The 13,932-nt window shown below is 41.5% G+C and overlaps 1 protein-coding gene across 3 annotated transcripts in view; it reads left to right on the top strand.

The window, feature by feature from the left end:
* The window catches only part of LOC147700335 (uncharacterized), a 209,067-nt gene that overhangs the window by 61,653 nt on the left and 133,482 nt on the right, over positions 1 to 13,932 (top strand). For 2 of the 3 annotated variants that reach the window (XM_086935693.1, XM_086935692.1), the window contains one exon: positions 1,004 to 7,066. In XM_086935693.1, the coding sequence (XP_086791819.1) occupies positions 2,720 to 4,288 (1,569 nt within the window). In that variant the 5' untranslated portion in view covers positions 1,004 to 2,719 and the 3' untranslated portion in view covers positions 4,289 to 7,066. Of the gene's footprint in view, positions 1 to 1,003; positions 7,067 to 13,932 lie in introns of those variants that run through there. The other variant, XM_086935694.1, reaches the window with a different exon arrangement.

Below are 13,932 nucleotides of genomic sequence, written 5' to 3'. Positions count from 1 at the left end.
GATCTCTAAATTGGACGGATGATAGTCCACCTGCAAACTAGATCAGGCAGTTAGTTTCTATGTTAATTAAAGCTCTGATCAGTGAATTAGAAGTTATCTTTGTTTTTGACATATCCATGCTCTGCTAATTGGATCACATGTATCATTGTCTGAGTTTTAAAATGTGCCCTTGGAACCTTCGATCTGTCACAAAAATATACATGGAAACATTCAAGAAGAAGTTGTTTTGTTTGCATTCTGTGACCTGAACTTTTTTTTTCTTCTTCAGCCTTTACTTTGCAAATCCCAGAAAAGTGGGCGTGCCTTTTAGTCACTGTTGCCAAACTGTGGAATTCTCTTTCTTTATATCTCCGATCGAGGACTGATAAGATTGTTTGTACAAAGCTTCTAAAACCATGGCTATTTGGTCAATAAAACCTTAACTTCTGGCTGCAGCTTCCTGTAGTTTAGCACCAGAAAACAGCAGTTGGTATTGCTTTGCTCCTCAAATAACTGAAATAAATATCTTAGAAGATTTCTGATGTATCCCAATACATGCTATGGACTTCCCTATTTAATGATAGATGTCTATATGTCAGTGTCATTCATGCTGTAATTATTGGATTACACATCCAGGTTTTTGTTTTAATCCATGTTGTCAGCAGAGTCATGTTCACCAATTTTTCCTGTTTCGTGCTGTGTGTTTGGTAATTGGTGTATAGTTATCTCACTGTCCATTATAATTATTGTTATGAACATTTTTAGTGGATGACTAACAATTTGCTCTGGATCGTGTTACTAGGATGGAAATGTTTTGGTCCATAAATGAATAAAATACTATGGCCACTAGATTAGGTTTATATTATTTCTATGCTAATGCGCTGTGAACATCACTTACAATTGTGTTCCTGGCTTTTGTGACTTCATTTTCATATAAGAAAACAAACTTAATGTTTTTAATGCTGATATTTGTGTTTTTGGCTCATAAAATGCTAATGCTTATCTATTTGTTTGTCCCCTAAAGTCAAAGAAACACAGAATAAAATTAATGGTCAGAGGAATATCGCGGACACCAAGAATTGCAATTCAACTTTTGAGACGCCCCCTGAAAAGTACAAACTGTTTTCGGAGACTTTATTCTACTAAAGAAGCTCTACAATTATTACTGATGTGCGTTCCTGGTGCAAACAGCCTTTTTCTGTGCAATTCTGGTATCAGACACCTATTGAATGATGTGTGTCTGAGGAATGGGACATAGCACCTCACACCAAAGGACTGAGGGGTATCTCATGAGTGTGAGTGCATGTTAGCATTCCAAGGATCCCTAATCCATCAATTGACCAACGAGGTGAAAGCCCCACAAATGTATACAATGTAATAAATCTTTCCAGGCTAAAGTGACTAGGATAACAACAGAAAATGTATACACTAAACACTAGCAATGGACGAAACTACTTATTGATGTCTTCTGCGTAAAAGGCAACTCTAACAACACATCAGAATATCCCCTCATGAGAGGCTAGCACAGAGCGTTACCATGTAAATAATCAGTGAATATGAGAAATGACTATCTTATAGCAAATCACACGTGCCATACAGTCAAAACATTGTTTCCATGCACTAAATGTGCTTTAAAAATGCCAACTAATACTGTATAATTGACTTTATACCAGTGAGAAAAGAAATAAGAGAGATTTACCTAATTTGTCACATTAAAGACACAAGTGCACTTCATTTAAGTGCACAACTTTGCAGTTCTAATACTAATCCAATAAATGTAGGGAGGTAATTTTTCATCTATATGTGTAAGTAAAATGTACCTAACGTGACAGTATTAACTTGGACAGACACAAGAAAAGTTACATGCATTTACCCAGTGTCTCTAGGGTATTATTACAAGGATGTAATTACTTAAACATAATGTGTGCATAATGGAGGAGGTGCACAAATGCTTTAAATGCACACGATTTTTACATAAAGATCCATGTGGAAAAACATCAAGGAGATCTCTGCAAATTAAGACAACATAAATCTACAGTGGCTCCAGAAGACTTTTGTTAGAAAAAGCTATTTGATTGCAGGCATCCAAACCCATACTGGAAAAAAAACATTTCAATGTCTTGAATGTAAAGGTTTTCTCACAAGTACAATCTCCTTGAACAAAAGTAATTCTATTCTGAACTAAGACCATATAAATGCACTGAGTGTGACCAGACGTTCATCACAAATTCCCAGTGATGAAAGATTCATAACCCATACTGGTGAGAAACCATTTGAATGTTCTGAATGGGAAAAGACTTTCACGCAAAAGAGTGATTTATCATCTCAGGAGAAAAATAACATTAAGGAAAAAACATATGGATGTTCAGAATGTAATAAGGCTTTCCATCTTAAAAAATATCTGATAAGACATCAAAGAGCACACACTGGCGAGAAACCTTAGGAATGTTCTGAGTGTGACAAGTGTTTCATCACAAAGGACAATCTAATAATATATCAAAGAAATCACACCGGCGAGAAACCATATAAATATTCTGAATGTCAAAAAGCTTTTAAGGCAATAGGTGGCCTATCCATACATAAGAGAAGTCACACTGGTGGGAAACCATATAAATGCTCTGTTTGTGAGAAGGCTTTCATTACAAAAGGAAATTTAAGGCTGCATCACATGTCTCACAGTGGTGCAACTCCATAGAAATGTTCTGAGTGTGACAAGAGTTTCAACACCAAACTTCACCTCATGAGACATCAGAATGCTCACACTGGAGAAAAACCATATAAATGTTCTGAATGTGACAAGACTTTTAATGAAAAGAGACAATTATCAATACATGAGCGAATTCACACTGGGGAAAAAACATATATATGTTCTGAGTGTACTAAGGTGTTCCGTCATAAGACAAGTATGATAAGACATCAGAGAATACACACTGGTGAGAAACCATATAAATGTTCTGAGTGTGACAGGTGTTTCATCACAAAGGACAACCTAGTGATGCATCAAAGAAATCACTCCGGCGAGAAACCATATAAATGTTCTGAATGTCAAAAAGCTTTTAAGGGACTAAGTGGACTATCCCTACACCAAAAAACTCACACAGCTGAGAAATCATATAAATGTTCTGAATGTGAGAAGGCTTTCATTACAAAAGGACAGCTGAAAATACATCAGAGTGTTCACACTGGAGCAAAACCTTATGGATGTTCTGAATGTAAGAAGGCTTTCATTTCAAAAGGACAATTAAGGAAACATCACATGTCTCACAGGGGTGAGACTCCATATAAATGTTCTGAGTGTGACAAGGGTTTCAAAACCAAACTTTATCTAATGCGACATCAGAATGATCACACTGGAGAGAAACCGTATAAGTGTACTGATTGTGACAAAGCTTTCACGCACAAATATGGGCTGTCATTACACCAGAGAAATCACAAGGGAGAGAAACCACACAAATGCTCTGAATGTGATAAGGCTTTCATTCTGAACGCTGAACTATTAGTACATCAGAGATATCACACTGGTGAGAAACCCTACAAATGTTCACAATGTGACAAGTCATTTATTCTAAAGAAAAGGCTGACAGTACATCAGAGAACTCACACTGGAGAGAAACCCTATAAATGTTCTGAATGTGATAAGACTTTCAGGCGTAGTGATAATCTGTACGCTCATCAGAGAATCCACACGGGGGAGTCACCATATAAATGTACTGAATGTGACAAGGCTTTCAAGCGAAAGAGTCATCTTGCAATTCATCAGAAAATCCACACAGGAGAGAAACCATTTCAGTGTTCTGAATGTGATATAGCATTCAGGCGAACTGATAGTTTTTACATACATCAGAGAATCCACACTGGGGAGACACCATATAAATGTACTGAATGTGATAAGGCTTTCATTCTGAAAGCTGATCTTATAGTACATCAGAGATATCACACTGGAGAGAAGCCCTACCAATGTTCTGAATGTGACAAGGCATACGTTCGAAAGAAAAGGCTGACAATACATCAGAGAACTCACACTGGAGAGAAACCCTATAAATGTTCTGAATGTGATAAGGCTTTCAGGCGTAATGATAATCTGTACGCTCATCAGAGAATCCACACGGGGGAGGCTCCATATAAATGTACTGAATGTAACAAGGCTTTCAAGCGAAGGAGTCATCTTTCAGTTCATCAGAAAATTCACACAGGGGAGAAACCATATAAATGTTCTGAATGTGACCAGGCTTTCAGACACAAAGGTACTCTGTTGAATCATCTGAGAACCACACACCTTTACTACGAGTGTAGATCCAGTGACAAATAGAATAATCTACAACAAAGAAACCATGCACATCTACTTAATGTGACAACGCTTTCTGGGGAAAATATAATCTCTCAATCCATTTGAGAAGCGATAAAGGAAAGAAATCCTATTAATGGTGTAAGGGCCTGATTACCACTTGAGACACTATTTATTGCCCCTGATAAATAATGATACCACGGGGTACTTTATTTATCATTTGTGATAAATACCACCAATTATGGGTTTATGGGGTATAACTTGCAGATTGTTGTGTTTTATGCACCTAAAGCTGCATGATACAGTAAATACCCTGGGCCAGATGTAGGTAAATATAATTTACCAATTCTAAAATACCGAATTTTACCGATTCGTTAAATGATATGTAGCTAATGATTCGGTATTGCCTGGAGGCCCATAGGAATGAATGAGAAATACTGATTCGGTAAATACCGAATCGGTAATAAACGGTAGACCTACAAGGGTGGCAGGGTGTCACATTGACACCCTGTTGCACACCTGCATAGTGCATGGGTGCACATGTGGCACACATACATGCCCTAAGGGCATGTGTGTCTGCCACATGGCACAGTTGGAAAAAGCACAAAATTGCGTTTTCTAAAGTTTTCGATATTTACCACCAACTATTAGTTTGTGGTAAATAACGAATCCTTACAAGTGAAAAGCACTCACTTGAGTGCTTCCTACATTAAGGATTCGGTAATTTACCGAATCAGTATTTCAGAATTCGCTAATTTACAGATTCCTTAAATTACGGATCCTGTAAGTTATCGAATCCTTAAATTAGGCCCCTACATTTCAAATGCCTAATACCGGTCGGTAACGGCCGCAATTCGGTACTTTCGGCCGTTACCGACCAGTATTAGGTTTCCTACATCTGGCCCCCTATGTTTTCCCCTGTTAAACTTTGTCAGGTCTGACCTGATGAAATGTAACAAAAGCTGAGTTATTTAACAATAAATATTGGATGTGTTAAATACCTTCAAACTCATAATTCCGACCCATGAGTATACAGGGTTTCATAATAGAAGCAGTATGACAGTCACTGTAGATTGAAATCAAGTAAATATTCTGAGTGGGGCATCATATTCATTACAGAGATATCACTAATAATACACAAGAGAACTCACACAGGTGTGAAACTGTATGCATGTTCTGAATGCAGCAGGATCGTCAAGTAATAAAGCCTCTCATGGCATCAGAAAGTCAACACCTGGGAAATCAGGAAATCCTCTAAATATTTAGCATTTTAACAAGAATTCAATTGATAAATGATACTTTATGCAGATGGAGGCTTGGGCATTAAGCAACCTTGCAAGGCTACAAGAAACCATCCTTTGTCTACAGAGGAACTGGCAATAGGAGTGACCTTAATGTTCAGAATACTGTACCATGTGGGAACTTGAGAGTAAGTCTGCTTTCATCATTACCTGGGGCCATCCAATGTATATTTCAAAATTATTTTGCAAAGACATCTGGTACAATTAGATAAATCAGGAGTAGACACAGAATAACTGATAACCATTTAAGGAATTTAGCAACCAGCAGGAAACTAGGTAATTGGGCAGAATATGACATACAGTGAAAAGTGCGAGGTACTACAGAAACCTCATACTGTTTAAAGTAGAGGCATAAATAGTTATATGTGGTTATGAAAGCACAAAATGAAACCCAGAAACGATTGATTACTCTTAACATACCAGGCTAGTAGTCATTCTACTACATGATTTAAGAATCCGAAAGATACAGAACCTACAATACAGGAGAGATACAGCAGATGGTGGCCACTAAACCACATTCCAGTATCGTCCCATATTCTAGATTACAGTATGGCAGAAACACTGGGACCAGGAGCTAGAGAAAATTATGAAATTGCAATTGTTTCTAAACTGCTGTTTCACTACCACATTCTGCTGTCTAACTAATTCAAATATATAACAAAATGTATCTCTGTACATTAAGAATGCATGAAGCTTTTCGATTCAAGGTGCTACCTATATATTTTTGAACATGAATTAATTTTAGAGATATATTTGGATCGGTAGAAACCTTTGGATATGAAAACCAGTCAATGCAATGCACATATGTAGTGACTCCATTCTTTGCAGTACCTAATTTCCATGGCCACTTGTGGGTCTTAGGCTCACAACAAGGAAAGATATCTGGGACAATGAGATCTGAGGGACAGATCTGTTCCTGGAAATGTTTTTAAAATGAGTAGTTCCCTCCATTCACCCTTCCTGTGTTTGCTTGTTATTTATTGCATCAGTGTATTTTGGCAATTGTTTCTTTCAAGATCTGTCATTTACACAATTGCAAAAAGACCAGCTCTCCCCTGAATATTTGTGAGTGTTGCCTTTAGATATATTTAGTGTAATGAAATCAAAGAGCCCATCTCAAGGAGCGTTGCGAGGTGGCAGTAATACCTAAGCAGCCTCGGATGCATAACAAGATCCTTGTCCTGATATATTTAGTACTTTGTACATGCCTCTACTAGGTCCTAGTTTACAGAAAAGGGGCAAAAGAGATTCTGAAAACTACAGAACTATTGCTGGGTATTAACTGGGTAGGAGGATGTTGGTAATGACAGCATGATCAGATGTAACTGAGGAATGTGAAGGAACATTGTGATCTGTTGTTGTATAAAGATATGCATTGCAGTTGCCTCTGACACCAGTTGATTTGCAAAAGAATAACATGTTGTTATACACAAGTTGCTGACATTTGTATTGAGAACACATTGAGACACTTCATAGAGAATAAACATTCAAAGAAGATTAAGGTATGATTACATTTGCGTACTCCTGCTTTCTGACATACATTTGGCACATTTTCTGCAGATATTATAACCAGAATGAATCTTTGCTCAAAATTTGGCTAATATGCCCTTATCATTATTGTACAGAACTAAGGACCATTTCTTTTTATTTCATTTTAGAATTAATTATACTTGAATTTCCTCTAATTTGTCTAGGAAAACCTAGACCCTATAGTGTGGAAAATTATTCGATTCAGCAGACTTTCGGGTCTCCGTATCAACAGGGCTAAATCTGAACTGTTCCTACTGACGGAGGCCATGAGCCACATCCACCATGCCAACATCCCTTCCGGGTGTCTGCTAACTCCACCAAATACTTGGGGATCGTACTACATAAGAGCAGGGAACAGCTCATCCACTTAAACTACGGCCTGCAAGGGACAAGCTTTCCACACAAATCTACCGCTGGATTCACCTCCCTCTTTCCTTGTCGTGCTGAATTGCTATCATTAAGATGAACGTACTCCCTTGTTTCTTGTACCTAATCATCAGTATTCTCATTCCTCTGACAAATTCAACTGCAAAGCCTATTGCTGAGGTTGGTGTTGGCGGATCGTAGGCCATTTATTGCGTGGGTAACCAGGGTTCGAAAAATCCCTAAAATGCACTAGACCTGCATGTCTAGTAACCTACAAAATCTCCTCGACCTAAGTGAAATGCACTTGACCTCTGACTCTGAAAGCAGAGCAAATGTGACAAATTAACAAGATTTAAACGCATTTGTATTGCTCATTTACTTTGTGAGCAATAAAGATGCCTTTAAATCTTGCTATCTTGTCACATTTCCTCTGCTTTCAGAGGCAGAAGTCAAATGTCAGTTTGTCTTCTTACTCACCAGAAAGGGCGAGTAGGACCTAAAAACAGCTTGTCCTGAATTAATCTAATTCATAAATGCGAGCGGTCGAGTGAATTTTTCGAGCCCTGGTAACGCTCACACTTCCTAACGACTGAGGCTAGTTCCCTGTCCCCGATCTCTGCCTATGCTATCTGGTCATGCAGGCACATTTGGCTTACCATTGTTTTCACTCAGATGCCCATTTACCCTACAATAAACTGGAACAGGACCAAGAGGTCACCACACCCTTAACGCGCTGTTGCTGCGGGGCGTCAAGTTGGACCCAATGGCTGTTCAGACCCTATTCATAACATGCTGGGCATGGGGAAAGCTCTGAGGAACCTTGGACTTCCACCTTTTATGCTCCCCAGGCTCCCCCTATCCAGGAACCCCTGGCAGCTCCTCTCAATGGAAAGGCCATTACAACGCCTTAGAGGAGAGGATGTAGCTTTACGGCAAGAACCGTCGACCTCGAAGCTGAGAAACTGGGTTCGAGTTTCGGCAACGGCGCTCCACATCCTCTGATTCTGTTCAAATCACCTAATCTCCCTGTGCCTAACAAAAAAGAATGTGTCCATCTGCAATGAAACTGGTGCTCATGTAAAACGCTCTGATACCTGATGTCTCGGGTCTAGTTTGTGCTATCTAAAAGCAATAGATTTTTTTAAACACTCCTTGTTGAGGTTACACTTACCCACCTTTGGGGGATCTCTTCCTAGATGGACATGTTGGAGAACACCCCATTGACACAGGACAGAATGGACAGATTCGTCCTTAATAGGCTTCACAGAACGCTAAGGTCCTTCCTACCCTCCTATCACCTAGCCCTTGAGGAATTTCCTCCACTTACACTTCTAATCACAGACCCAGAGGGCTCCCCCCTGATCGCTAAACTCTACTGGTCATGTATGGCACAAAAACACACACACAACTGCGGTGTCTGGCCCCGCAGGGAAGAAGATTACGGTCATCTCATCCCCGACAAAGACTGGGCATTTAGATTTGCGCAAACTATGCTCATAGCCCCTAACCACTGCCATAAGCCTCTCAATTTCTGCTTTTTGAACAGGTCTTTCGAGTTTGCCAAGTTTGACGCCACCAGATCCTCGCACTGCCCCAAGTGCCTCTCCCTGGAGCTGACTTCGCACACATGACCTGGTCCTGTCCAGTCATTGCCACATATTGGACAGCAGTGTTTAGCACTCAGTCACAAATAATCACGATAACCTCATTGCCATCCCCAGTGCTCGCTTTGCTGGGTAACGTGTCCTCCATTGAAAAGAAAAATAGTGCTTGACTGGAAAACTCTATAAGGTGGCGCTAATGTGTTTGGGTGTGAATAAACCATTCATTCCTGCCGCCGTCATGGAGGCGCTGATTCCCGTCATCAACAAACTGCAGGATATCTTTAACACAGTGGGGGCTGATGTCATCCAGCTGCCACAGATCTTGATGGTGGGGACCCAGTTAAGCGCGCGCGGCCCCGTGGGCTGGGTGATGGTGGCCTGGTATGGACACACTGTTTAAAGAGACACAGTTTCCTCCACTGCCAGCTGCCCAAAACACAGGGCCTCTGCAGAGCACATGCGATGGGTGTGCCGGCTCTCTGACATGATCACTCCCAGGTGTCGAGTGGTGCGCGCGCAAAACAGAAGACCTGTGAAGTTATTTATCTGCGCTGTTGGTTTAAATCCTTTGAATTCACCTCTCATCTTCGTGACACTGGCAAAATGAGTTTCATTGAGTTGGTATTTTTGAGTAATTGAAAGATGTACTTCTGTGTCAGCAATGGTGACATAGCACAATTAACAAAGCATCCCAAAATAATGTGTGAACAGCTTTCAGTATTTTAGGTCTGTGCTACTAAGCCACAAAACTGCATTAAACCAAGAATGAATTCCTAAATTCTCCTACAAGTTTATTTGTCTAAATCGCTGGTATGTTAGTGTTCATCCATTGTCAGACTTAATCCCACAAATAAATGTATCATTATCATGAATGAAAACCCATCCTACTTAGTAAATGTCAGCCTACTCGTAATCAAACATTAAGCTGCCCCTTCCATGACTCAAAGCTATTGTGATAGATTATTGTCTAAATAACCACAGGATGGTCTTTGAAACATTTGGAATAACGTGTTATTAAAATAGTCACGTTCAGTTTTCTGTAGATGTAGTATATTCACTTATTGGGCTTTGTTGTTTAAATGTCTCATTGATTGCTTTCTTAAATGTCACTGTAGTGGTCTGTTTAAACACATGTTTAGCACTCCAACCCATCGTTCCTTTGCTTGCCCTGCCACATTAGTTTGCCAGTGCTTGGTTTTTTGTGGATCCATTTTACTGGGGAATGAATGACAGAAAGGAAAGAACAGTCACAGTTTTCTGCAAGTGAGGAGGAGCGCGACAAAGAGAGGGAGTAAGAGGAAGAAAGAGGGGGGGGCAGCAGAATCGGATTTCTTCTCTCCGCTGCCCACTCCCCCCTGTCCACCCCAGGCATGTCTGTGAGAGTGAGATCCCAGCCCAAGGCAAAGGAAAGGGAGGGGGGGCTGAATGCGGTGTGTGAGCAGGATTCACCTCGAGGTGGGGCGCTTAGAACAATGCAGGCCTCCTGGCGCTGGCAGCCGCAGATCATCTGGGAGCTCAAGGCACCTTGCCTCCTGCCACGACCCCCCATTGTGCAGGCAAAATGAACAGGAGTAGCAGACATTGTGATAGTGAGACGAGGGGGGCTGCAAACAACACAATCAGACGAGCTGAACAGGACAAACGGCAGCGCCAGAGTGAATTATTTAGAAGTGGCTGAGATTACACTGGAATCTATGTGCCCCCAAACTGCATACGCCACTGACTCCAGCCCAAGTCCCCCGTACTTAACTTTCTTTTGAAATGGCTGGCTAGGCTCACTCGAGGGGCGGAGCGGAGCCCCAGACATTGCTGGGGCAGCTAACAAAAGGCCGACAGGAGCGCAAAAAGACCGTGAATTCAAAGAAATGTCCAGCAAAACTAAAGCTGGTGTTTCGCTTTACTGAAGGCAGCCACAGCCCTAGAATCAGCAAAAGGGCCTGGCGAGGCAACTCTGCTAGAGCACAGCAGCGCTCAAAATGTGCTAGAATTTTCCCATATTTTCCCGTTTTTACATATAAATACAGACAAAGAAAAGCAGGTTTTCCGTCTCTTTTTATATGTAAAAATCAGTTTAAACGGAAAACCGGGAGCCGTATTTATAATACCATAACCTCAGTTTGGGAATTGCTGGAACCATGATTCAAGGACTCCAATTAATAGAAATTTAAATATAATCTAATGGTTGTCGGATTTTAAATTTCTATTTTGAAAATGCCACTTTTATAAAGTTGGAATTTTTCTGCCTAAGTCAAAATGTGCCTTTTAGACAGCGTTTAGTATCATCTGATTATTAATGACTCTGCTGTGATGAGATGTATATTGCCCCCATACAGTGGACAAATGGTTTGGGTGTGAGAAGTCCCCCGCTGTCCCTGCTGGCTCCCCACCTCCTGCAGGATCCAGCATTGCTTTCAGACATAGGGATCTGCTGGAAAGGCAGCTCCCTGTCTCTGAAAGCAATTTTGCTCCGCTTCTGGCAGGGAGAGTAGAGCATTTTTAATGCTTCCTCTTGCTGCAAGCGGAGCATTTGCTGTGGCTTGGCAGGAGAGTTAAAGCTCCCGCCAAGCCACAGCAAACAGGTATGTCCCAGGTGTGGGCACCCCGCGACATAGCAGGAGCTGCTCCTGGGGGGTGGTGGGCCCCAGGCCATTATTGGCTCCAAGAGTTAGGCAGCACGGCTCACCTCCATTCTTGTATGAGGGCATGCCCCGGGCTGATGGCAATCCCCAGGGCCGAGAACAGCCCCGGAGGGGGGCTGCGCGGCCCACCTCCCATTTAAAAATATTGATTTTGGCAACTGGGAGCGGGTGGTCCTAGGGGGGTCCTTGAGGCCCCCATTTCAAAATTAATATTGAATAGATGTGCAAAGTGCAGTAAATACCCAGAGGCGTCTTGGCGCTGCCTGTGATCAATAAGAAAAGTTCCTTTAGTTGGAGAAGAGCCAGGTTTTCAAAGCATTTCTGAAAGCTAGAAGAGTGGTTGAGGATTTCAAAGATTGAGGAAGACTGTTCCGTTGCAGGACAATACATCTGATGAAACTCCTTCCTCCCCAGGACATACATTTGTTGGGAGGAACTACTAGATTTTTTCCATGGCTTCAGTATAGGAATCTACCTGCAGTTCACCATTTAAGGTTATTTTAAAAGTAATCTGGGCCAATTCCATGCAGCGCCGTATATGTTGGGTAGAGAGCCTTAAAGGTAATGTGCCATTCAATAGGAAATCAATTTACTTATTCGAAACAAGGGATGCCGATGCAAACCTAGGGATGTTAAAGGGCATCTTTTCTGCTGTGTATTGCAGTTTTTAAGTTTATTTTTTTATCCTTTTTGCACGTTTTGGTAAAGACCATTACAGCAGTCTAGTCTTGCCAGAACTAGTGCAGTGACCACAGTTTTTAATAAGTCAAAAGTAATCAGGTGAGCAATTTTATTTATTATTCTTAGAATGCAAAAAGAAGAAGAGATCACTGAATTGACTTGCTCTTTAAAATCAAACAGCCCCGGAGAGGTGTCAGTCCCTGGGGCTGCAGCAAAGACCTTAAAGGCCTCCCCTGCGTTAACTTCATAAATAGTCACAAAGACTTGGAGGGGGGCCCGTGCACCCCCTCCTTTTTGTTTATAAATCCAGCATGCCCCTGGTATTTGGTCCAGCGCTGGGCTTACTTGAAAAGAGGCATGGGAGCCCAGGCATATGTTATTTCTTCATTTTTGCCACAAATTATTGAATCCACTAGTGAATTTGTGGCAAAATTGATTTAAAAAATGTTTTTAACCCTCAGCGAAGGGCTACACTGACCACCAGTTTTAGGGGGTCAGTGTAGTCCTACCCTGCCCCCTTTGTTTATTTTTTATATTTTTGTGGGTCTCAGCTCAAGAGAATCTGCCTCCCAATGTATGTATGTATAGGCATTTATATAGCGCACTACTTACCCATAGGGTCCCAAGGCGCTTCGACCGCTGCGAAACCCTTCCTGGCTTCCCTGAGAGATGGTCCCTTAATGGGTATCTCCAGGGTGAGACCAGGCATCTCCAGCGGTCTGGTGGGGCCGTTAGTGAAGATGAGGCAAGCTAATGCCCAGAGTTGCCGAGTGTGATCGCTGATCAGAGTGGGCACCGAGGCGAGAGAATTATCGAGTCTGCTGACCCTGGTCCAGAAACCTGCCGCACCAGGAATCGAACCCTGGTCCCGGGCCGTCCTCTGCTCTCGGGTCTGCCGCCTCTAACCAGTGAGCCACACTACTTCACCAATATATACACATTTATTTTCTAGTAAACATCTTTAAAACTGCCAAATGCATTTATACCAGATCACAAAGAGGACGATCTGCGTATCAACATCTAGCTCCCTGCCAAATTTGGTGTCATTCCATCCGGTGGTTCTGGCTGTTGGTTTGTTCAAAGGTCATGTGGGAATTAAAATGGGCAAAATGCGTTTTGGACCCTCCCTTTTTTCTCAGCCCCCATGTGACGGAACTCCCCAAAACGTCCCAGACAGCACCTGAAGTACCGGGCAAATTTGTTTGAAAAATTTCATGAAGATTCATCAACCGTCGCCAAAGATTTGGAACATTGAATATTATCTTTTTTTAAAATTATTTTTATTCTTTTTTTTTTCCTTCAACATATAGGCAGTGATGACACAATTGCAAAAAACATGTATTACAGTTAGGTGGCACATTCTCCGAAAACATTGCTGTTATCAATCAAAAGTAATCTGTACCTCCCCTAGTTTAGTCATTCGGCAGTTCAGTCCCCATCGTGCGCTCCTCCTCCTCCCCCTTAATCCTCATCTGAGCTATCCAAGTCTAGTTCTGGTATTGGGTCACAGATGTCCCCCCATAGGCATTCCAAGCCGCCCAGATTTT

The sequence above is a fragment of the Lissotriton vulgaris genome, chromosome 8 (assembly GCF_964263255.1).
Source record: "Lissotriton vulgaris chromosome 8, aLisVul1.2, whole genome shotgun sequence".
NCBI classification, from domain to species: Eukaryota; Metazoa; Chordata; class Amphibia; order Caudata; family Salamandridae; genus Lissotriton; species Lissotriton vulgaris.
The sequence above is the reverse complement of the archived record's forward strand: the minus strand, read 5'-3'. Positions and strand labels throughout refer to the sequence as shown.